The sequence below is a fragment of the Apodemus sylvaticus genome, chromosome 1 (genome assembly GCF_947179515.1).
Source record: "Apodemus sylvaticus chromosome 1, mApoSyl1.1, whole genome shotgun sequence".
Taxonomy (NCBI): Eukaryota; Metazoa; Chordata; class Mammalia; order Rodentia; family Muridae; genus Apodemus; species Apodemus sylvaticus.
In genome coordinates this window covers 191,860,395-191,883,274 of record NC_067472.1, presented here as the reverse complement: position 1 = coordinate 191,883,274, position 22,880 = coordinate 191,860,395, and the positions used below count along the sequence as shown (strand labels likewise).

The following is a 22,880-nucleotide window of genomic DNA, read 5'->3' as shown; positions in this document are numbered from 1 at the left end:
GCGCGACACGTGCGGACGGACGTCTGGGTGACGTCATCACGCCGCGGTCAGGACATTCGAGCCCCAGACTAGAGCCGGCCGGTGACTGAGCGCTGTCTTGGTTGTCTTGTAGCTGCCTGGGGCCGCCGCCGGTAACGACTCTCGGGAGCGAGCGGTCCAAGTGAGTGTGGGGAGTGGCGGGAGGCCTGGCGGGCGAGCACAGGGACGCCTTCGGGCCCCGGGCTCCGCGAGCCCTGGCCTGTTTGGTAAGGCCAACCGACGCCGCGCCCTGCGTCTCTAAAGGGTGTGGCTGCCGGAGCGCCGCTGCGCATGCGTGCTGGGTATGCGGGGGGGGGGGCGCGTGCTCCACTGCGCGTGCGTGTCCGCTTCCGCTCGTCCACAGGTCCTGGAAACGCTGAGGACCCTAGTGCCCTAGACGCCCCCCTTGCGGCCCCTTGACCCACTGTTACCTGGCCGCCCTGTTGCCTAGGGCAACCCAGAGAGGCCATCCTCGCAGCGCGGTGCGCCGGCGCGGCCAGGCCGCGGGGGGACCAGGGAGGTCTCTTGGGTTCAGGACCTTCAACCTCCACCTAGCGTCGTGGACTTGATGCCCGCGGGACAGCTAGGTGCTCCTGAGCTTACAGTCCGTGTTGTCCTCGTCTGTCAGACCCCTTACTCCTAATACCAACCTGTAACCCGAGGCTCTCTTTTGTGCTGCCTTAGTGAGGACCCCTTGACTCCACCCAACGGATTCGTTCTTTCTTTCTTTCTCTCTTTCTAAGGCGTTTGAGATCTGTCAGTGCCCCGTAGGCTTCCTTTAGATTTTCGGTTTCTCTAGTAGGCTTCCTTGCTGTACATCCTGTTGTTTGGACTGCTCCAGCCCTGTTTTCGCCCATCATGTTTCGTCTGGAGCTATCCACCCCACCCCTACTAGTTTCTTAAGAATGTTGTGGGCCTACAGACACCTCTCCCGAACCAACTCCTGCTCCTAGGAACATCCCGTACAAATCTCTTCTCTGTCCTCTGGAGACTGTTACTGATTGAGTCTGGAAGGTGCTGACAGCCACATAGGGGGCAGTCTCCTGCACCTCCACCTGCTGCTGCTCAGTAGGCCATCCATAGCTTAGCTTTGTCCTTGAAAACTTTGCTCTGTCCTCCCAATCTCAATTCCTTACTCCTCAGCGTGTCCCCAGAGGCATCCCCAGAAGCTTTTCTGTAGCTAGTACTTCAGACACTGGAGAGCCTTCCTCTTGCTGTACTGGGATTCTCTGTAGATTTTCTGTCCAAGACTGAGGTTTCTGCATCCACCACAGGTTTCCCTCACACCCACGCTCTTAATGCGAGTTTCAGCTTCTTTGTCTTTCATTTTCATGTCCTACAGGTTAGTCTTGGACACCTCCAAGGGAGGTGTTTCCTTTTATGCTCCAGTCTCTTCATTCCACACTAGGACTTGCTTCTGATTCTTTAGGCTGTTTGTTTTTGAGACAGGACTGCAACATGTAGCCCAGATGGGTGTTGAACTCCCAAAAAATTGTTGGGATTTTTTTGGTCATGAGCCACCACACTTGGATTCTTTTTCGTTCTTTAAACAGTGTTCCCTCCTATGAGATACCCTCCCTTTCCAGCCTATCTTCTCTTGGGTCTTCTTAATTCATCTCTTTTCTTGTAGACATTGAAAAAGCAGTCTGGCTCCCGAGGTCTACACCCTCCACCCCAAGGTCCAGATGGCGGCCAATGTGGGTGATCAGCGTGCTGCAGACTGGTTAGTAGGGCTAGGGGACACAGCCCATTGTGAAGGCAAGAGGAACGAGACACAGCGGGACCTTGCACAGCTTGGGGGGCAGGGGGAGAAATGTGAATTCTGAGGGCTGGGAGAGAGGGGCACACTTCCCCTTTGAACTCTCCTTTTCTGTGTATATGAATGCGGGCTTGTGTGGGTGTGAATGAGTGTGTGTCACCCATGCTCATCAAGGTCAGAAGAGGCGTCCAGATCCCTTGGAGGTGGCTGTGAGCTGTTTGACAAGGTGACTGTAAGCAGAACTGTGATATCTGCAAGACTGCTAAATGCTCTTAAACACCGAGCCACCTCTCCAGTCCCCTCTTAGTAGCTTTCTGATCATTCTTTTTTCTGTTTCTTGATTTTTTTTTTCATTGTTGGCCATGTCAGAGTTCACTGGCTTGTAAAAGCTTAGTTCTCCTAAGGTCCGAGGTCATGTGTAAAGTTATGTTTGCACTGGTTAGTTTTCTGTGTGCCACTGTCAGCTCGGGCTGTGGTGAGGAGACAGTGTAGCTCTAGAGTTGAAGCCTTGGGTTTACGGTCACCAGCTTTCTCTCCCTGTGTACGGGGGAGAACACGGCTGCTTCACTTTTGCAGGTCTTCTCAGTACAGCATGGTGACTGGGGCCAGCAGAGAGAATGGCATGGAGACCCCTATGCACGAGAATCCCGAGTGGGAGAAGGCCCGCCAGGCCCTGGCCAGCATCAGCAAAGCGGGGGCCGCCAGCAGCTCCAAGGCCAGCAGCAGCGGGGCTGTGGCCAGCGCACAGGTGAGAAGGGCTCAGGGCTCAGGTGGGGCTCATGCCGAGAGCAGGATGGGAGCACGCTGGCTTCCACTGGAAGGAGGCCTTAAGGAGACTGTTTCCTGTTAACTAAATCTGGGGAAATGGAAAAGTTAACTTCTTTGGGTCAGCCTGGGCCTGAGTGATTTTAAGGAGGATCGCCCCATCTAGTCTCTAGTCTTCTGTACGGAGTCGGCTCCCTTCCTGCAGTTACTCTGCAGTGAAGGCCTGCCCTTGGTACTGTGGTGCCCATGGGCTCCTGTGGCGTGTGCTGACAGATGCTTCTGTCTCTACAGTATGTCTCTCAGGCAGAAGCCTCGGCCTTGCAGCAGCAGCAGCAATACTACCAGTGGTACCAGCAGTACAACTATGCCTACCCGTACAGCTACTACTACCCCATGGTGAGGACCTGGCTGCAGGGCGGGAGCCTCTGTCAGGGTGGGCAAGTGGTTAGTTGGGGTGAAGACAGACAGCAGCCCCTGACAAAACTGCCAGATTCCTGCCAAGGCCTCACAGTCTGGCATTTCCATTGTGGTCCAGCCCACTGTGGATACTGACGTTTCCACAGCCTCCGGACCCCAGGACATTAGCTTTTTGAGTCAGGGTTCTCCATATAGTGCAAGTTGTCATTAGTCTTCTCTGCTGCCTTAGCTGCCCGGATGTGCACCATCGCCACAACTCGCTTGCTCTTTTTGTTTGTTTGTTTGGTTGTTGTGGGGGGTTTTTCTGTTGTTAATGATTTTTAAGACAATGTTTCACTGTGTAGTTGTGGTTGGCCTGGAACTCAATGTAGATCAGGCTTGCTCAAACTCCACAGAAATCCACCTACGTCTGCCCCACACCCAAGTCCTGTGATTAAAAGGGTTAGCTGTTGCCCCTATCACTTTACCATAGAATTTAAAAGTGTTGCCACTTAATACTTCTCACTACCTATTAACAAGACCTCTGGGTATGACCATAAGTGGGAGGAAGAAAGTTTTTGATTATTACTTTTTTTTTTAAACACATGATTAGTGTATTTGTGCGATGAAAAAAGTAAGGCCTGGGCTCCAGGCTCTGGAGTTGTCCACAGTCCAGGGGAGGCCCAGGGCGCGGCGAGCAGTCCCCACTAACTCTGGCTCCCTGTGCCTTGGCAGAGCATGTACCAGAGCTACGGCTCCCCCTCCCAGTATGGGATGGCCGGCTCCTACGGCTCAGCTGCAGCCCAGCAGCCCTCAGCTCCCCAGCACCAAGGGACTCTGAACCAGGTAATGCTGCGCCTGGCTGCTCCTGGCCAGCTGGGAGAGAGCCTGGGGCTGGAGAGGACTTGCAACCAGTGGTCTGCATGAGTTCCAAGCTGCTCCCCTCCCTTCCTCTTTGTTCTTTCTTGCCAAGCAGCTCCTAGTCTAAAAGCTTAGCTTCTAAAAGTAGGTTAGGCTTGAGGCTAGGCAAGGCCAAGGGGTTGTAGTATTAGGAGGATAGTGGGAGGAGTTTGTAGTTTGGCAAACTACAAAAGCAGTTTGTCTTCTTTCCTTTCCTCCGGCATGTGCACTCAGCCTGCATTCAGGAGAAAGTCCCTCCCCCAACACACACACACACACACACATAGCAAATGATGTGTACACACTGTACCTACCCACCATGCTGCCTTTGCAGCTGGCTCAGCCTAGAGGAGTGAGGGAGCTAGAACACAGGAAGTACATTGACGTGGGTTTGAGTCCATGCTTTGCCTCTTCTGTGGCCCTCTTGAGTCATGTGACTTTCACAACTTGGTGGCTCTTAAGAGTCGAGAGGGTGCAGTCTTGTCATAGGATTGGGCAGTTGTGTTGTCGTGGATGTTGATGTGCTCAAGGGTATCACCTTAGTAGATGAGTTATCAGTGTAGTAGAGTCACACCCCAGTGTTGGTAGCTGCTCCTCGACAGCTGGGCTGGGCAAAGTTGTTCAGTCTCTTGAGGTTTAGTCTTCTCGGTTGTGACATGAACTACTAATGAAAATAGATCCTCCAGGGAGTCACTGAGCACACACAGTGGCAATCCACAAAGATTGTAGCACCGAGTGCTGAAGAGGAAGATGACTGTAAAGACTGAATGCCATGTGACTCAGCATCAAGATGCTGTCTGCTTCTTCCTGCAGCCTCCAGTCCCTGGCATGGATGAGAGCATGGCCTACCAGGCTTCCCCTCAGCAGCTACCTGCAGCCCAGCCCCCTCAGCCCTCAAACCCACAACATGGGACACATAGTCTAAGCAACGGGCCTCAGCCTGGAACAGCCCCAACCACTCAGCACAGTCAGGCAGGGGCTCCCACGGGGCAGGCCTATGGGCCACACAGCTACAGCGAGCCTGCCAAACCTAAGAAGGGACAGCAGTTGTGGACCCGCATGAAACGTAAGTTAGCAGATCTGTCAGGGAGTCAGAGGGTTGGAGCTTGGCTCTGAGCCACACAGGATTTCTGGTCCTTTGGGTGTTGTGATGTGCCCTCGTCTAAGGGAAGACTGGTCTAGAATAGGGAGGCTTATGTTAGGGATTTGTTCCAGAGCTTAGCCTATTTGAATGTCTGGGGAAGGGCCTAATTCCTGTTTCTGCTATCCTCCCACAGCAGCCCCTGGGACTGGAGGTCTAAAATTTAACATCCAGAAGCGGCCCTTTGCAGTCACCAACCAAAACTTCAGCTCCAGTTCAGAGGGTCAGCACAGCAGCTTTGGTCCCCAGCCCAACTCCGAGAAAGCTCAGAACCACAGGTGATTGTCATTCTTGATCCCGCCTACCTGTCTTAGGGTTTCTATTCCCGCACAAACACCATGACCAAGAAGCAAGTTGAGGAGGAAAGGGTTTATTCAGCTTACACTTTCACATTGCTGTTTATTACCAAAGGAAGTCAGGACTGAACTCAAGCAGGTCAGGAAGCAGGAGCAGATGCGGAGGCCATGGAGGGATGTTTCTCACTGACTTGCTTCCCCTGACTTGCTCAGCCTGCTCTCTTATAGAACCCAGGACTACCAGCCCAGAGGTGGAACCACCCACAAGGGCCCCCCCTTGATCACTAATTGAGAAAATGCCCCACAGCTGGATCTCATGGAGGCATTTCCTCAGCAGAAGTTCCTTTCTCTGAGATAACTCCAGCTTCTGTCAAGTTGACACAAAACCAGCCAGTACAGTACACATCTTTTGTGTTCTAGGGTCCCTCTTTAGGCACCAATCTGAAGTGCATCGTGGGGTAGAGGGAGTGTAGAAATGTGCAGTACAAGTCTCCCTTCTTAGATCACAGAGAAACTTGTGCTGATGTGTGGGGGTCTTCTCACCTGAGTGCCCTCACCTATCCCCCTCCCACAGTGGGCCTTCTGGCCGGGGAAACCTGTCAGGGAAGCCGGATGATTGGCCTCAGGATATGAAGGAATATGTGGAAAGGTGCTTCACCGCCTGCGAGTCAGAAGAGGACAAGGACCGGACAGAGAAACTGCTCAAGGAGGTGCTGCAGGCCCGGCTCCAGGATGGCTCTGCCTACACCATCGACTGGAGCCGAGAGCCTCTGCCTGGGTCAGTCTGAGGGACACTGAAGCAGTAGGGCTGCTGGCTACGGGCTGGGGACATGGACATCCAAACTAGCAGCTTCAGAGACAAATGGTCCCAAAAGCTGACACGTCTCAAGTCCCCATGGGGTGGGTCCAAGGCCCAGGAGTGATCAAGGATGGGTTTAGGAAGTGGGAAGGGATTGTTAGGGAGGTATGGGTGGCTTGATGGCTAAGAGCATCCCCTGGACACAGACAATCTTGGGCTTGGTCCCTTTCCTGCACCACAATGGCTGAGTTGCCGGGGTAAGTGCCTCTCCTTTCTGAGGTTTTATGGCCCTGGCCATGGGGTAGGGTCTGCAGAAGTTGAGGTTGGTGGCTGGTTGGTAATGCCCTGCCCTGCTATATCCTCAGGCTGACCAGGGAGCCTGTGGCTGAGAGCCCCAAGAAGAAGCGGTGGGAGGCCCCTAGCAGCCTTCACCCTTCCAGGGGGGCAGGCTCGGTAACCAGGGGCGGGGGTGCCCAATCCCAGCGAGGGACACCTGGGGCTGGGGGTGCTGGCCGAGCTCGGGGTAGCAGCTTCGCCAAGTTCGGCAACCGCAACGTCTTCATGAAGGATAACAGCTCTTCCTCCAGCACGGATTCCCGCTCCCGCTCCTCATCCAGGTCTCCTACCCGACACTTTCGGAGAAGGTGTGCAGGCTTGGGCTGGGAGGGAGCCGCTTAGAGCCCGGCCCTGTGCTTCAGGCCTGACGCCGCCTCTTCCTTGTGCAGTGACTCCCACTCAGACTCTGACAGCTCCTACTCAGGGAATGAGTGCCACCCTGTAGGCCGCAGGAATCCACCCAAGGGTCGGGGTGGTCGCGGGGCCCACATGGATCGAGGTCGAGGCAGGGCGCAGCGTGGAAAGAGGTGAGGTGCTTTGAGGGAGTTCTTCAGGCACAGGTGGGTGGTGTTGGGTCTCAGAGGTGGGGCCGATGGTCTTCATTCAGTATGGCTGAAGACATTGACTTTGGTTTTCACCCTTTCTCCCCAGACATGACCTCGCTCCCTCCAAACGCAGCCGCAAGAAGATGGCAGCGCTGGAGTGTGAGGACCCGGAGCGTGAGCTTAAAAAGCAGAAGAGAGCAGCCCGCTTCCAACACGGGCACTCTCGCCGCCTGCGCCTCGAGCCTTTGGTGCTGCAGATGAGTAACCTGGAAAGCAGTGGAGCTGACCCTGACTGGCAGGAGCTGCAGATTGTGGGCACCTGTCCTGACATTACAAAGCACTATCTGCGGCTCACCTGCGCCCCAGACCCATCAACTGTGCGACCTGTGGCTGTAAGTCCCAGGCAGTGTGTGTCCCCAGAATGTGTTGGCATTAGGATGGGGGGCTACCGTAAGGGGCACATGGGACACTTCGGGTGAAGGAGGTGGAAAAAGGAAGCTCTGGCTGTGAGAAGATATCTGGGGCATAGCCTGCCTGGTCACAATCTGCCTTATGACTAGCACAGTTAAGGGGGAGGCTTACGTGTGAGACTCTAGAGCAAGGGAGACTTGGAAAGGTGGCTGCTGTTCTGCATTAGGATGGCACAGCATTGTGTGGCACTCACACCTCCTGTATATTGCCTTGATTTTGTTTGTTCATAGTGGTGGTGAGTCACTGATACTGGCTTTGTGAGTGGGGACACAGTGGCTTTGGCCTGTCAGCTATCTCTCCATTGAGCTTTGATTCTATTCCTTGCAGGTTTTGAAGAAATCTCTGTGCATGGTCAAGTCGCACTGGAAGGAGAAGCAGGACTACGCCTTTGCCTGTGAGCAGATGAAGTCTATTCGGCAGGACCTGACAGTAAGGCAAATGCTAAAGGGGTTCTGATGTCAGCCATCTTGCCCTGCGCTGCTCTCCCTGACTATTCTTTCCTACTGCCCAGGTGCAAGGCATCCGGACGGAGTTCACTGTGGAGGTGTATGAGACCCATGCCCGCATAGCCTTGGAGAAGGTAGGGGCTCAGTAGTTTCCTCATTCCTTTCCTGAAATCACTTGCCTGAGCCTCACCCCCTCCCTCCATGCCCTACCCTCAGGGGGACCATGAAGAATTCAACCAGTGCCAGACACAGCTTAAGTCACTATACGCGGAAAACTTAGCAGGCAACGTGGGTGAATTTACTGCATACCGAATCCTCTACTACATCTTCACCAAGAACTCTGGAGGTGAGAGGCCCATCCCCAAGATGGAGGGTGTTATGCCTAAGGTGGCACCCTTGTCACCTAATTACCTCCTGTGCAGACATCACTACGGAACTGGCATACCTCACGAGGGAGATGAAGGCGGATCCCTGCGTGTCCCACGCACTGGCACTGAGGGCAGCCTGGGCCCTGGGCAACTACCACCGCTTCTTCAGGCTCTATTGCCATGCACCTTGCATGTCTGGTTACCTTGTGGACAAGTTTGCAGACCGGGAGCGCAAGGCCGCCCTCAAGGCTATGATCAAAACGTATGTGGCACTGCACTCTGCTGCCTTCTGTGCTGTGGCTCTGCCACGTCCCCTCCACATCCTGGTCAGCCTTCAGCTCCTCTGCTGAAGTCCCCTCCCAGTCCCCTGTTCATACCCCTGGCCCTCATTGCTTTCCTCCTCGGCCACCTGCAGTCCCAGGTTTTCTCCCACTGTTGTGACCCCACTGCTCCTGGTGTCATGTCCTGTCCTTCCCTGTACTCTTCTGTTGATAGCAGTTTGGAACCTGGTTTATCTTTCCCCTTTTCAGGGCCTTTGCAGCAACGTGCTGCTCTTCCTGACATTAGAAAGGGGGACTTGGCTCATATTGCTAGCAGTCTGTTGAGATGAGACCTTGTGCCATTCCATTGTTGACTATCAGAAATCTTGGATTGGGAATGTGTGGCACTGAGGGTGGTGTGCAGGGCAACAGACTACATGTGTCTTGCCCATGTGAGGAAAAGACAGATTCCAAACACCACCACAACCACCTCCCCAGATATTTTGCTTGTGGGTAGACCAGGGATGCTGTACAACAAAAGGCCCCACAGCAGTGTGTGCCAATCTTGCCAAGGTTGAAGAACCCTGGTCAAGAGCTCTGTCAGTACTCACTTGAGGGCCCTTGAATGTCAGGCTAGGCAGCAGTGTGTGCTCATTGGTAGTTCTGCTATAATGGGATTCGCAACTTATGGGTCAAGAAACTTGTTGTAGAATTCTGTCAATCCAAGAGGGGCTGTGACTCCATATTTGACTAGCTGAAATGAATGGGCATCAGGCTACTCAGACTTTTGTAATTCAATAAGCCTGTGTTCACCTCATCCTCAGAGCGTCTTTCCTATGAACGTAGCACAGCAGACAGACCCTCAGATATCAGCCTGCCACACTCAGCCTGAGGAAGGTGGCCCTGTCCCAGGGCCATAAGATGCCTGTGTTCCAGATACTTGGTGACCTTCAGGAGGGTCCTCAGAATTATCAGAATATATACACTATTAGGGCATTATGGTAGCAGAGTGTAACACTCTGCAGACACCCTGGGGGGAGGGGCACCATCGTCCCCACCCTCTGAGCCCACGTACCACTTACTCTGTCTGGCTCCAGCTCCTCAGTCAGCAGAGGAGCCAAGCTGAGCCCCTTCCCTCCTGCCCCCTCCTTCCTGAACAGGTAAGTGTGGGCGAGGGGGGGGCACAGCTGGGCACTGGGGCTACCAACCCCATCCCTTGCCCCCCCCAAGCCCCTGAAATGGGGAGGTTGGGAGGGGCTGCAGAAGCCAGCAGGTTCCTTGCTGAGGAAAATGCACGCCCAGATGGGGAGCACCACTCCCTGCTCTTGGGCCTCCCTTGTCTGCCTGCCTCATCATTTTCTCCTCTTGTCTCCCATAGCTTCCGCCCTGCGCTGCCCGTCTCCTACCTGCAGGCCGAGTTGGCCTTCGAGGGCGAGGCCGCCTGCCGGGCCTTCCTAGAGCCCTTGGGCCTGTCCTACACGGGCCCGGACAACTCCAGCGTGGACTGCCGCCTCAGCCTGGCGCAGCTGCCAGCCTTCTGAGCACCCATCGAGCACGGGCAGGGGCAGGGCCGTGGCCCAGCACCGCCTTTTCAAATTTTGTTTTTGAGCCATGGACATGGGTTGTAAAAATTTGTGGGGAGTAGGCTCCAGGAAGAGCCAGCACCCTACCCCCGTTTCCCACCGGGGACCTGTACAGAGATTTTTCTACGTTTTTATTTTTTGTCTCAGAGGGGATAATTGGGAGTATATAGTGGAGCAGGGTGGGGTGGGGGCTACAGGTTGTTTCCATCTCTCACCTCCACTAATGCTGTCTCAGTGTTTTTTTTCTCTCTCTCTCGAGCTCGTACTCCAGCACCTGACTCTGCGTGCTGGCCCATCCCATGCTGGGGGGCAGCAGAAAGAAGACAGGCTGTCCAGCCCGCACCCGCCTGCAGCGGGGCACCAGCTAGCCACACCCATTGCCTCGTCTGCCTCGTCATAGACTCTTGCTGCCCAGCCATCGGGGCCTCAGTGTTTGGGGTGAGGGAAGCCACTTAAAGACTATGTCCCCACCTTCAGCTCCTCACCCCAGAAACGCCAGCCAGCACCACCGACCGACACAACCAGACCAGCGCCACACCGCACTGAGGACTCCAGGGCCTTCGCGGGACCGTGCCAGCAGGGCTGCCTCGTCTTACTCAAGTTGTATTAAGTTGTCTCCGTGTCCCTTCCTCCCTCTGCCCCAATGTTTCTTCTGATTTTTTTTTCTTTTCCCCCCCTCCTCTTCCTCTTCCCTTCCCACTCCCTGGTTCAACACAGGTAAAATGGTTACCCTCCCTTCTTTCCTCCCCTCTGCCTTCATGGGTCACCAGCTCACGTCATGTTTCCTTCTCTTTTCTCTGTGTGTGTGTTTAAGTTACTTTTCTTCCTTCTCCCCTTTTCTTTTTTACCCCTCCCCTTCTGCCATGTAACTGGAGGATGTGCTATGAGGTTGCGAACAGCTGGACTGTCAGGCTGCTTTCTTTCCAGATGCCTCCCTACCTCCCCTCCCCACCTCTCCCCTCCCCTTCCTTCATTCTCCTTGAGCATTGAGTACAGTACATTTTGAAAGCTTGAAACCAAATTAAAGAGAGAGAGAGAGAGAGAGAGAGAAAGAACCTTTTTCTGCTTGGCCTGTTTCTTTTCTGAACTATGAAACCGCGGGTCACTTCAAGGGAATTTCAGCCAGGGGTACATAGCTCTTCCCTGCTCTGCCCATGCAGCACAGCCAGAGTTCCCCTAGGGGCTGCCTTCCTAGCTCCTGGTTCAAGATGTACTCAGGCCTGGGGAGGCAGACCTGGGTTCCACGGGGGACCTTAGCCAGGGTGAGGTGTGGCTGGAGTTCCGGCGGCTGCACCACTCTAAGCCCTTCGGCCTCTAGCCTCTGATTCAGTGTTTGGGCCATGCCTGCCAATGAGGGGGAGGGTACAGCACAGAGCACATGATGGCCCAGAAGAACCAAGTCCCGGAACAGTAACTGGGAGGGTACCTCAAGTCCCGGTTTCAAGACGGCTCTCTGAAGAGCTCTAACTGCTGCAGCCTCCTCCCCGGGGCCTGTCAGCCTTAGCAACACCACTGTGAGGTGCAGGGCCTGTGCTGGTACCAGGAACTCAGCACAAGAGGGGGCAATGTGGACCAGATGCTCTTGGGCCTTGACCACCTCAGCCCTAAGCCCAGGCTCTGTCACCATCAGTGCCACAAAATGTGTAGGCCGCGGCTGACGAGGGGCCCTCCTGGCGCCTGGATCCCACACACTTTCCATCTCCTCTTCAGCAGAAAGCCCTTTGGTTTGAATGGCCTGCGCCTGCCACTGTGAAAGCCCAGTAGCTCTGGACGCCTCTACTGAGTTCAAGATCTCCTTTACTCCTGAGAAGTCCATGCTTGGGTCTGGTGTTTCTAACTCAGGGGTCCCATTCAGGCAGGTCTCTTCCGTCGGCCCATCCACTTTGGGTGCCTCCTGGCTGGAATCAAGCCCAGATCTGGTCTCTCTGATTGCCCCACTCTCTTCCTGTGTCTCCAGGTCCGAATCAAGCTCTGTTCTGGTCGGGTTTCCACCCCCTTCTTCAGGGATATCCTGGGTATTCAGACCCCCTAAACCCACCCCTGTTTTCTCCGTGTCAGGAATTTCTGGCGTGACCTCTTTCCAATGCTCGTCCCTGCCGTCCAGCGCATCAAGGATAGTGGGTCCTCGTCCAGCCACTGAGCCCGAGCCAAAAATAAGGTCAGTACGCGAGGCTCGGTCCCACACCAGGCGGCCGCGGAAGCGGAAGTAGCGTATGCGGTGCTGCGGCACTGCCAACACGCCGGGTCCGAGCGCTGCCAGCGGCTCGTCCCAGCAGAAGGCGCAGAATGGCTCTTCCTGCACTCCCAGGAAGCGGTCGGTGTAGCCCACCGAAAAGTCAGCGGGGTCCAGGCGCGGGTCCCAGCGGATGCGCCGGATGACGTCAGCAGCAGTACGCAGAGCCGGCTTCTTAGACCCGGCTTCCGGCCTGGCGGACCCAGCCTCGGGCTGCGCAACCTCGGGCGACGGCGCCGGGGCCCCGGGATGTGGCTGACGGCAGCGCGCACCGAAGCGACAGCGGCCCTCGAGGAAGAAGCGGCAGGCTGCGGGGGCCTCAGAGGAATCGGCTGAGGCCTCCATGGTCCCCCACGCCCGAAGCGGTCTCAGTCCGCAGCGTAGATGACCCACTGTGACGCCGGGAGCCTCGCCCGCATTAGAAGAAGGCCAAAGGACCAGGCGGGGCGTCTCCAATCTCAAGCCCAGTTGGCTCATCTGGCTCGTAGGCCCCGGGGAACCCCGTCTTGCCCCGCCTAAAGTGATTTACATATGTCCAGCCCCTCAGGGAGCCTTAGAGGGCCTGGCCCCGCCCAACCAGCCAATTTACCTGCGAGGGAGCGGATGTCCCATTCCATCCATCTACTTATTTGTGCTCCTCCCTTTGGGGACTTTAGCGAGACAGTTTCGCAAATACTTGACAGGTGTCCCACCGCTGTCTCAAGCCTAGGAGCACAAGGCTTCTCCGCGTCCCATTTACAGACTCCGCAGCCTGGGGGGCGGGGGCTTAGAAAGCCCCTCCCGCAGCCTCCAGATGCTTTGCATCTGTTCAGCACCTCGAGACCTCTGGGGAGCCTGGCAGGGCGCCATCTGCTTTACTTGTACACGATGCTTTGTGGAGGAGGGGAGGTAGGCTCAGCGGTCCTGGTCCCGCCCCCAACCATCCTTAAAGTTTGTAGCGGGCCCCCATACCAGTGACTATCTTACATACCACACCTCATTACGAGTAAAATCACCACTGGTCCTGCCTCTGTCAAGTTATTTACAAATGCCCGCTCCAGTCTTTCCTGGGAGCCTCACCCCTTTACCTTGGCTCCACCCCCACCTGGATGTTTTACATATGCTCCGCCCCTCGTTGGTCTTACCCAGGACTCTACCAAGGATCGTTGGTTTTACCTGTGCCTAGGGGTCAGGTTTGACTTCTGTCCCCAGCCTAAGGGTTGACATATACCACCCACCCCTTTGCAAACAGTAAAAGACCTTACTCTTCCTCTGGTCTGATTAAATTGGTCTCACCCTTCTAGGAGCATAAGAAAGCCCCATCCCAAACTCATAGACTCATTCTAATTGTTCTTCCCCTCTAAAAATCTTTGAGAATCCCGCTTCACCCTCTGCTCCGGCAGCCCTGCACCTCTGGGATGATAAAATATCTGGACATCTGTGAGCTCAAGCTGACCTTTGTGCCCAGAGTTGTAACGCAGCAGACACCCGACACCCGCGGGACACACAATTGGTGGCACCTGAAGCCCTGCCCACGGGAACCACACCCTTCGTGGCTCCAAAGGGTAGCCAACCACTTCCCTTTATAGCCGCTCCCCGGAAAAGGAGCGACACCGCCCAATCCGAGTGCACCTGGAGGGAAGTGGGTGACCAGGCGACTGTGACTCTTTAGGTCAGTTTTTCCTGTAGCAGCTGCCACAGGGTCTGGACTTTTTCCAGGTGGCAGTGAGGACCGGTCAACGTTTGAGGAATGAATAGGGCTTTGGGAGAGGTCAGGTACGAAACCCCGCCTTCTGGGAGTAGCATTAAATGAATACACCTTCAAACTCTTAAAGGAACATCACTGACGACAGATTTGACTTTTAGTTGTTGGCACCCCACCACTGTCTTGCTTCTGTCCCCTTACCGCATAAAGCGAATAGACAGTCATGGCACAAAGCTGGCCATTTTGTGTGTACAAAAGGAGTGCTGGGGAAAAGGGTTGCAGAAATCGTGACACTACAGACCGATGACGTCGTCCAGCTGGAGGTCAGCACTGGAGCAGCAGCGGCCCGTGGGGTGCTGCGCTCCAGGGTGGGCATCCCCATCGGGCTCGGTAGCCACTGTCTTGCCGCGCTCTGCGTCCATGACGCCTAACACCGCGTCCAGCATAGAGGGGCCCAGGTCCAGGTGGAAGGGCATTAGCGGGTCGGCAGGTGAAGGCACTCGGAGACCAGGCGCAGGGGGCTGTGGGACTGCAGGTGGAGGGACAGAATGTGGGGCCACGACCGGTGGGGCTCCTGACTCAGGAGGCAGACCACCCCCGTGGCGACTCAGGAATGAGGTGTCCCCGAAGGCGTCGCCACCGCGTCCTACGTGCAAAGTGTGCCTGAAGTCTCCCAGTGGTGCAGAGATAGAGAGTGCTCCACGATCCAGTCGCTTCTTGGGCTGTGCAGGGACCATCTGCTTCAATACCGACATCTGTGGGGGCAAAGGGATATCAGAGCTGCCTCGTCCGGGAGCCCCAACTCGAGTCTCTTTCCCACATAGCCACAGAATGCTCTCATAAAGCAGGACTATGGTGGAACTATTATTTCAGTTAACAAATGGGGAAGCAGATTGAGAGGTTCCCAAGGTCACTGCTGCTGAACTCAGTGACATACTTAGGTTTTCCTAAGTCTAACACACCCATAATTATACCTGATCTTCGTTACTTTGTAGGTTGTTTTTTCCAATCTTTCTCACCCTCTCCCACCCCATTTCATCCCCTAACACTAACACTAATTTCTTTCCTTTTGTTCTTTTTTTCTTTGACCATAGCTACCAGCACACTGCAACCAACCTTCCTTTTTTTTTTTTCTTCCTCGAGACAAGTTTTCTCTGTGTAGCCCTGCCTGTCTAGTAATTCACTCTGTAGACCAGGCTGGCCTCAAACTCAGAAATCTGCCTGCCTCTGCTTCCCAAGTGCTGGGAAAAGGCATGCGCCATCTCTGCCCAACACAGCCAACCTTCCTAAACTACCAACAACTACTGACCCTCATATTTATGTAACCTCTGAAAAGTTTCCAGAATTCCAAATGTTACAAAATCGCAAAAATTATCTGCAGCTGGCAAACCACACTTCTACTAGAGCTCGAGGTAAATCATAATCAGCTGCTGAAGAAAATCTGAAGCAGTCCCACATCTTTGACTTGAGATTAAAATGAAAGAACAAAGCCAGGCCGTGGTTGCACACGCCTTTAATCCCAGCACTTGGGAGGCAGAGGCAGGAGGATTTCTGAGTTTGAGGCCAGACTATTCTACAGAATGAGTTCCAGGACAGCCAGGACTACATAGAGAAACCATGTCTTGAAAAACCAAAAAAAAAAAAAAAAAAAAAAAAAAAAAAAAGTACATTCTTATAATATTTCTGTCTTTTTAAACAAAAATTCCAGAATTCTCACTACATATGACCATTATGTTATGTGGGTCACCCCAACAAAAAATATTTGAACATTTCTAGAGTGTAGGTACCAAAAAAATTACTTTAGAGTGCTTCCCATCAAGGCTTATAAAAGAAAAATAGCAAGTTAGCATTAGCATAGATGAACAATACCTGATTGCCAATGCCCATCTTGGAAGACAGGGAGGCTCTGTCCACTATATACCCAAGGCACGGGTCTAGGGCCACCTACACAGTCAAGCACCCTGCCCTCCGTACACATTGAAGTGGACCAAGAAAGCTCTACAGGACACGTACAAAATTCACTCAACAGACCACATGAAGAGTCTCATTTGGGAGGTTTAGAGCGGTCCAGGGAAGCTGTATATTTACAAAGAATTTTATAGCTAAAATGGCCTGCTTTGGGGGAGAGTATGACCTAGCAGTATAACATCTCATGTTTTGTAAAACACTAAACGCCTTATGAGTTAAAAGCTGGCAGGAATAGGAGGCTGAAGAAGAGATGGCTCCGAGGTTTAGAGTTTGCTGTTCTTCTAAGGGAGGGAAGTATATTTGCATAGAATTTAATAATTAAAATGATCTGCTTTGGGGGGAGGGGGACTATGACCTAGCAGTATAACATCTCGTGTTTTGTAAAAACACTCAAAATAAAGCAAATACCTTAGATGCTTTTTGTTTTGTTTTTTAGAGACAGGGTTTCTCTGTGTAGCACTGGCTGTCCTGGAATGCACTCTATAGACCAGACAGGCCTTGAACTCAGAAATCCACCTGCCTCTACCTCCCAAGTGCTGGGATTAAAGGCGTGTGCCACCACCGCCCGTTACCTTTTATGTTAACATAAGGTTAATAGTTTGCTGCTTTTCCAGGGAAGCTCTGATCTCAGTATCCTCGTCCCACGGTTTACAACTTCCACCTACAAGAAGACTCATACCTTACTTCTGCAGGTACTGTATACACACACAAACATGTGCAAATATACACATTCCCACTACCCACATGGTGGTTGACAACTACCCATTACCATCAATTCCAGGGGATCTGATGCCTTCTGACCTCCATGGGCACCAAGCTTGCATGTGGTGTATACACACACACACACACACACACAGAGGAGACAGAGACAGACTGAGACATGCCCAAATACACAGGGAAAACACTCACAGATAAAAAGAGCAGATCTAATAAAAAAGAAATATCAGCAAGAATATCATATGTTTGCAGCTGCCGGATAGTGAATTGTAAACCAGATGTGCAGTTGCTAGATTACAGCACCACACCTGACTGGGTGGAAAATAGAAACACAGCAAGTCTTGGCCAATATCCTGAAGCTTGGTCTTTTTCCATGGAAAATCTGGGAGGGACTTTTACAACCCTGTACTTTCAACACTCACTGCTACTATAATGAAATCTTTTTTCTGTTTCAAAGTCCCACCCTTTTCCAGTTAAGTGAATCTCCACAAATTAATCTTTTCATTTTCCTGTCCGTACAACAGATAAAATGACACTTCCGATTCCTTGCAGAGCACATAGAAACAGCAACTTAAAGAAAAATCTATTTTTAAAATTAAGTATTGCCAACTGGTAGTGTTAGGGTTGGGAGAAGAAAAGGTGGTGTCACCCAAACATTAACTGCAGAACAAAGATTAGACTTAGTGAAACTGTATGAGGAAGGCAAATCGGACAACACTGCTTTTTCAGCATTCAGCACCCTGGGGAGAAGTGTCAAGCTAACATTGCTTGAAATAATTTAGATGGACGTAGTCTAGCAGCATGCATGTATGCATGTACACTTTACATGCGTTCCTCTCCACTCAGGACTGAACGTAGGATCTCATACATCCCAGGGAAGCGCTCTGACACTGAGCTACATTCCCATGTCTATTAAAAAAAAATTTTTTTTTAAGTGTAGGGGTGTTTTGCCGAATGTGTGTCTGTGTACCACAGGCATGGCTGGTGCCCATAGAGGCAAAAACAGGGCGTCAAATCTCTTTGACGACCAAGGTTCCCCTGTGGGTGTTGTTTGCTTACAGGTGATTCCTCTATGCTCCCCCCAGGGATGCCTTATGCCATCATCTGCCTCTATCACCTATTGCTGTGAGGTACAGGCAGCATGTAAAAGGACTGCTGGACACCCCGGTTCTCTCTGTTCCCACGTGTTCCTGGATAAGCTCGTTCTCTCTCCTTGGTCCTTCTCTGTTCCCCCACCCCTTTCTCTGCCCTTGTGACTCTGTTCCCATCTCTCTGCTTGAGTGCATGTCTATCACCTGCCTTGACCCGTTCCCCAGACCGTCCCTCCCTCCCTCCCTCCCTCAAATAAACTCCCTTTCTACCAGATCAGCTGCATGGCATAATTCCACAGGGGTACACCTCGGCATGGGCCCACTAGGAGACGCTTCACTACATTATATATATAACAGATGTGAGAATCAAACCCAGGTCCTCTGCAAGAGCGGCCGTAGCTCCAGCACTTTGATACCCCTCTCCCAAACCTTTTTGATTTACATGATGGGACAAGATCTTACTAAGTTGTCCAGGCTGTCTTTGAACTCACTTTGTAGCCTGGGCCTTAAATTTCATGATCCTCCTTTCTCAGCACCCTGAGTAGCTGAGATTACAGGCCTACCACCAGTATTGGTGTTTATTGTTGTTGGTTTTATTTTGAAGATAGCAACCCCCAGGCAGCTCACGGCAGTCCTCCTGCCTCAGCCTTCCCAAGTGCTAAGCTTACAAACCTGCCCCATCTTGCACATCTCTCAGACTGCTCTTGGCATTCCAGTCCTACTCTACCCTTAACCTATGTGAGTGGACATGTTTTTATTGTAACTTGACACATCACCACTCCCCTCTTCCAGCATAATATAAACAACATTTTGATGGACTGGCAGACAGGCCCTTAACAACTTAGCAGGTACTTAGATTTTTTCCTATGTTTTAAAGGCTGTATTTGACTCACTCGCGAATACTGAGCCACAGTTAACCATAAAGATCCTCTCTAAGAGCCTGCAGTGCCCTTCTTCTCAGTACTCTGCAGTGAGAAGGAAAAACAGGTACAATTCAGAAAATCAGATGCTCAGGTTAGGATCTGGCCGCAGCGGCCGCCGTGTGGCTCTAGGTAAGCACGTGGCCCGTCTGATCTGGTTAGCTCATCTGTCAAGTGGGATATCAACCGAACATCCCATCTCAGCCGTGCACGCAGCAAATGTTCAATGAGTAAATGCTACCTAAAATTTTACCCCCTTTTTGTTGGAGTGCTAAGGATAAAACCTAGAGCTAGCTAACACCTTCGCTGCTAGGAAAACACTCTACCATTGAGCCACGCCCCCAGTATCTCATTGGTTAATCCCAATGAGATTGGGCACTTTAGCACTGAGCCTCGTCCTGGTCCCTTTATTGGGGAATTCTTTTTTTGTTTTGCTTTGTTTTGAAATAGAGTTTCTCTGTGTAGCTCTGGCTGTCCTGGGACTCACTCTGTAGACCAGGCTGGCCTCAAACTCAGAAATCCGCCTGCCTCTGCCTCCCAAGTGTTGGGATTAAAGGCGTGCACCACCAACGCCCGGCTTCAATGGGGAATTCTAAGCAAACACCCTGCCATTTAAACTATACCACACACACACACACACACACACACAGAGAGAGAGAGAGAGAGAGAGAGAGAGAGAGAGAGAGAGAGAGAGAGAGAAGGAAGAGGGGGAGGGGAAGAAGAGTTTTTGGTTGGTTGTTTGTTCGGTTGATTGGTTGTTTAAATTTTTTGCCGATGGGCTGGAGAGATGGCTCAGAGGTTAGGAGCACTGACTGCTCTTCCAGGGGTCCCTGAGTTCAATTCCCACCAACCACATGGTGGCTCACAGCCATCTTAATGGGATCCAATGCCCTCCTCTGGTGTGCCTGAAGACAGCAGCAGCGTACTCGTATAAATAAAATAAATTCTTAAAAAAACAAAACAAAACACATTTTCAGATGGGACCTCATTGCGTTGCCCAAACTGATGTTTTATTTTATATTTATATTAACTCTAGAACCCGAACTTTGAACATGTGATCCTCCTGCCTCAGCCTGTCTACATAGAAAGTGTCAGGTCAAGCAGGACTCTAGTGAGATTAGGTCTCTTGGGGGCGGGGGTGGGGTGGGGGGGGAAGCTCTTGGGACTGAAAAGATGGTTAGTTGTTTAAGGGGGGGGCGAGGGTATTTGCTGCACAATCACAAGGATCTGAGTTCAAATCCCCAGCACCCATTTAAAAACCCTCTAAACCCAACACTATGGGGGGGGGGCGGCAGGAAGACAGCTGGGGCTTATTCACCTCCAAGTTGAATAAAGAGACCTCCCTCATTTCAAGAATAAAGTGGGGAATAACCTAGCAGGTGACCCTAACATACTCCAGTGCAACACACTATATGCGTGCTCTCACAGATGCGCACGGAGGTTTTCATGCCCCCGAAGCCCTGGCTAGCTCTGAGACCCTGAGCGAATCACGTCCCCCTGCAACCTAGGTGTCCTTCTGCACGCTCAGCTCTAAACCCGAAAATGCATGTGTCAGGCCCGTTAGACACAAGACAATGTGGTCATTCTTGGGAAAAGTTCGTCATCACTTTAGGCTCTCACAGAGGGGCTGCTGTTAGGAACCAAAGCGAAGCCGACTGTAAGCAAGCAGCACACACAGGCAACCGGCCCGCCCCGACAGACGCGCGCTCCGATAAGCACATCCTTTCTGGCCTCGTCCCCCTCCCCCTTTTTTTCCTGCCTAAACACCACGTGGCTCCAGCTGCAGGAGTTGGGGACACAGCTGGCTCACCTCTGTCCTCCCTCGGCCCCAGCCCTGCCAACAAGGAAGTAACAACCCGCTCCAGAGCTGGCTGGACTGGTTCTCAGGCTGCAGAGCGGAGCCCAGACCAGCCAAGGGACCCCCACCTGGAGACCTCTGGGGTTTTAGGACTGGCAATCCTTTTCCTAAAGCCACTTTGTTGCAGCGGGGACTTCAAAGGCCCTGGTCTGTTTGGTAACTAGTCTGTCTTTTTCCCTCCCCTCTGATTGAAGATCCCTGCCCACTTACAACCTCCTCACCTCGTGGTCCAGACTGAATTGAGGTCCGGCTAAAGCTGGGGTCCCTCCCGGCCTCGAGGCTGCCTCTCTGGCGCCTTTTTCCTTCTTTCTCCAGGAGCGATCTCACCTGGCGAATAAAACAAGTGTCACGTCCCACCTGGCGGGGGCTCCAGGACCAAGGCTCGCAGTCTGAGTGCCACCGCCTCAGGCTGGGTCCTGCACCCTTGGGTCCCAGGAGCCCCACCTCCTAGTTCTCTGGTTTCACAGGCTGGGAGTTCCCCTGCTTTCCTCTCTCACATTCCAGGGGTCCAGGGTTCTTCATTCTGTAGTGTTTGCCCTCCTCCCTCAGATCCGGGAGACCGAGCCTCAGAGTCCGGCAGGCCCCGGCTGTGGTTCCTTCTTACCTGCACCGGGAATAAGCTTCAGCCCCTCTTGGGCTCCATGGCAGCCTCCCAACCAAGCACCGAGTCAACGCCCAGTCAGCCAAGTTGGTCTCTTGTCCCCGGGTTGAGAGGGTTAAGCCATAGGCCCCTCCCAGCCTTCCTTACTCTCTCAAATTTGCCTCTCGGATTTAAAGGACTAGAAAGCCTGGACGGTAGAAAAGCCGAGGGCCCTTAGAAGGGACTGTAGAGACAGGAGGAGACTAGGACTGAGCGTAGTGGAAGCGGGGGCGGGGGGGGGGGGCAGCTAGGGAGATGGACGGGCACGCCCCCAGCCTGGCCCCTCCCCGCCCGGCCTGGAATTTCCTGAAACCAGGGAACTCTGGCTCTTTAGAAGAGTAATTTCTTCCAGACTGCAGCTGTTGGGGGAGTGGCGTGCAAGCATGCGTGTGCGAGAGGGAGAGGGAGGGGGAGAGGGAGGGGGGAGAGGGAGAGGGAGGGGGAAGGGGAGAGGGAGGGATAGGGGGAGGGGAGAGAGGGAAGGGGAGAGAGAGGGGAAGAGGGAAGGGGAAGGAGAGAGGGAGGGGAAGAGGGAGAGGGGTGGTGTGTGTGTGTGTGTGTGTGTGTGTGTGTGTGTGTGTGTGTGTGTGTGTGTTGAGAAGAGGGAAATGGGAAGAGAAGAAGGAAGAAAAGGGAAGAGAATTAAAGTCCCAGTTGGAGAATGAGATTGTCCTGGAGCGCTCCCCAGGATGTTCCTATTTGCAGTCTTCTTCCAGAGAAGGGTCTTTACTCTGCTTATGTGTGTGGTGAAGACAACACACTGATGTTCAAAGCATCCTTCTGAAGCCGATGGAGCATGGCCGGAGTGAGGGTGTTTGGGGGGAAGGAGGAGGTGTGTGTGCTGTTCCCAGGTGTTTGTATGGCTTAGGACAAAATCCACTAAAAGCTGGAAGGCTGGGGGGGGTGGAGGGGGGCAAGACCTAATTACAACTCTAATAAGCAAGCCACTTTGAGACACACACTGAGGTCTATACTGGGAACTTGTAGAGCCAGGGAGAAGGGAGAAAAGGGAACACATCAGAGACAGACAGAGGCTAGGCATGGTAGTCTAGGCCTTTAGTACCGGGAGATTTCCACAGCTGCAGGAGGCACTGGAGTCAGGGACTCTGGCCAGAGACCACGTAGACCCCAGAGACCCAGGGAAGGAAGTAGGAAAGAAATGGCCTTGGTAGACACTGAGGGGTCAGCTTGAAGGAGAAACCTAAATCAGAACAACACATACCTGCCGGCTCGTGCGCTTGCAGCGTTTACACTGGGCCAGGTTACTGGATTAGTTTAGACACCCATTAACAGAGAGATGATTGGATAAGGAAATCGTGGTGTGTGTTCCCAAAGAGGTTTGGGGCAGCCTTGGAGAAAAGCATAATTATGTCATTTTTGAGAAAATGGGTAGAACTGGATGTTAAATTAAACAACCCATACTGATAAAGACAACTACTCTGTCTCATTTGTGCAAGCCCCCCCCCCACGCCACACACACACACACACACACACACACGTACACGTTATTGATGATGAATTGTTTTGTTGGTGATGGTGGGGATTGAACCCAGGGCCTCTTGCATGCTAGTTAAGCCCTGTACCACTGAGCTATAAACCACTCCCTCCCGTAGGCATAATGTTTTTGTGCACAGTGTAAAAATTATCCTCTACCCTGGACCCTGTTTTTCAGACCGGGTCTCTTAT

General features: G+C 52.9%; 3 protein-coding genes across 7 annotated transcripts; 1 reads left to right on the top strand and 2 right to left on the bottom strand.

Annotated features, from left to right (window-relative positions):
• Positions 1-36: 36 nt before the first annotated feature.
• Leng8 (leukocyte receptor cluster member 8) lies at positions 37-11,019 on the top strand. 4 transcript variants are annotated; one of them, XM_052170229.1, is made up of 17 exons: positions 37-160; positions 1,649-1,741; positions 2,354-2,525; positions 2,834-2,938; positions 3,674-3,784; positions 4,652-4,904; positions 5,116-5,257; positions 5,850-6,053; positions 6,281-6,331; positions 6,440-6,718; positions 6,800-6,937; positions 7,062-7,347; positions 7,754-7,855; positions 7,938-8,006; positions 8,089-8,218; positions 8,295-8,502; positions 9,879-11,019. In XM_052170229.1, exons 2-17 carry the CDS (start codon positions 1,704-1,706, stop codon positions 10,039-10,041), a joined length of 2,451 nt encoding a protein of 816 aa, XP_052026189.1. In that variant the 5' UTR covers positions 37-160; positions 1,649-1,703; the 3' UTR covers positions 10,042-11,019. The 4 variants fall into 4 exon arrangements, with proteins under 4 accessions (XP_052026189.1, XP_052026198.1, XP_052026195.1 ...); XM_052170238.1 differs by lacking the exon at positions 3,674-3,784; XM_052170235.1 differs by lacking the exon at positions 6,281-6,331 and having other exon boundaries at positions 38-160.
• Positions 10,919-14,037, bottom strand: Leng9 (leukocyte receptor cluster member 9). The gene has a single exon (XM_052170247.1). The coding sequence runs from the start codon at positions 12,791-12,793 to the stop codon at positions 11,186-11,188; it is 1,608 nt and encodes a 535-aa protein (XP_052026207.1). The 5' UTR covers positions 12,794-14,037; the 3' UTR covers positions 10,919-11,185.
• Positions 14,038-14,124: 87 nt separating this feature from the next.
• On the bottom strand, positions 14,125-21,420 carry Cdc42ep5 (CDC42 effector protein 5). 2 transcript variants are annotated; one of them, XM_052170257.1, is made up of 3 exons: positions 21,159-21,420; positions 20,776-20,881; positions 14,125-14,755 (listed from the first exon to the last, which is right to left on the bottom strand). In XM_052170257.1, exon 3 carries the CDS (start codon positions 14,753-14,755, stop codon positions 14,294-14,296), a length of 462 nt encoding a protein of 153 aa, XP_052026217.1. In that variant the 5' UTR covers positions 20,776-20,881; positions 21,159-21,420; the 3' UTR covers positions 14,125-14,293. The 2 variants fall into 2 exon arrangements, with proteins under 2 accessions (XP_052026217.1, XP_052026222.1); XM_052170262.1 differs by lacking the exon at positions 21,159-21,420 and adding an exon at positions 20,999-21,112.
• Between the last annotated feature and the right edge of the window lie 1,460 nt (positions 21,421-22,880).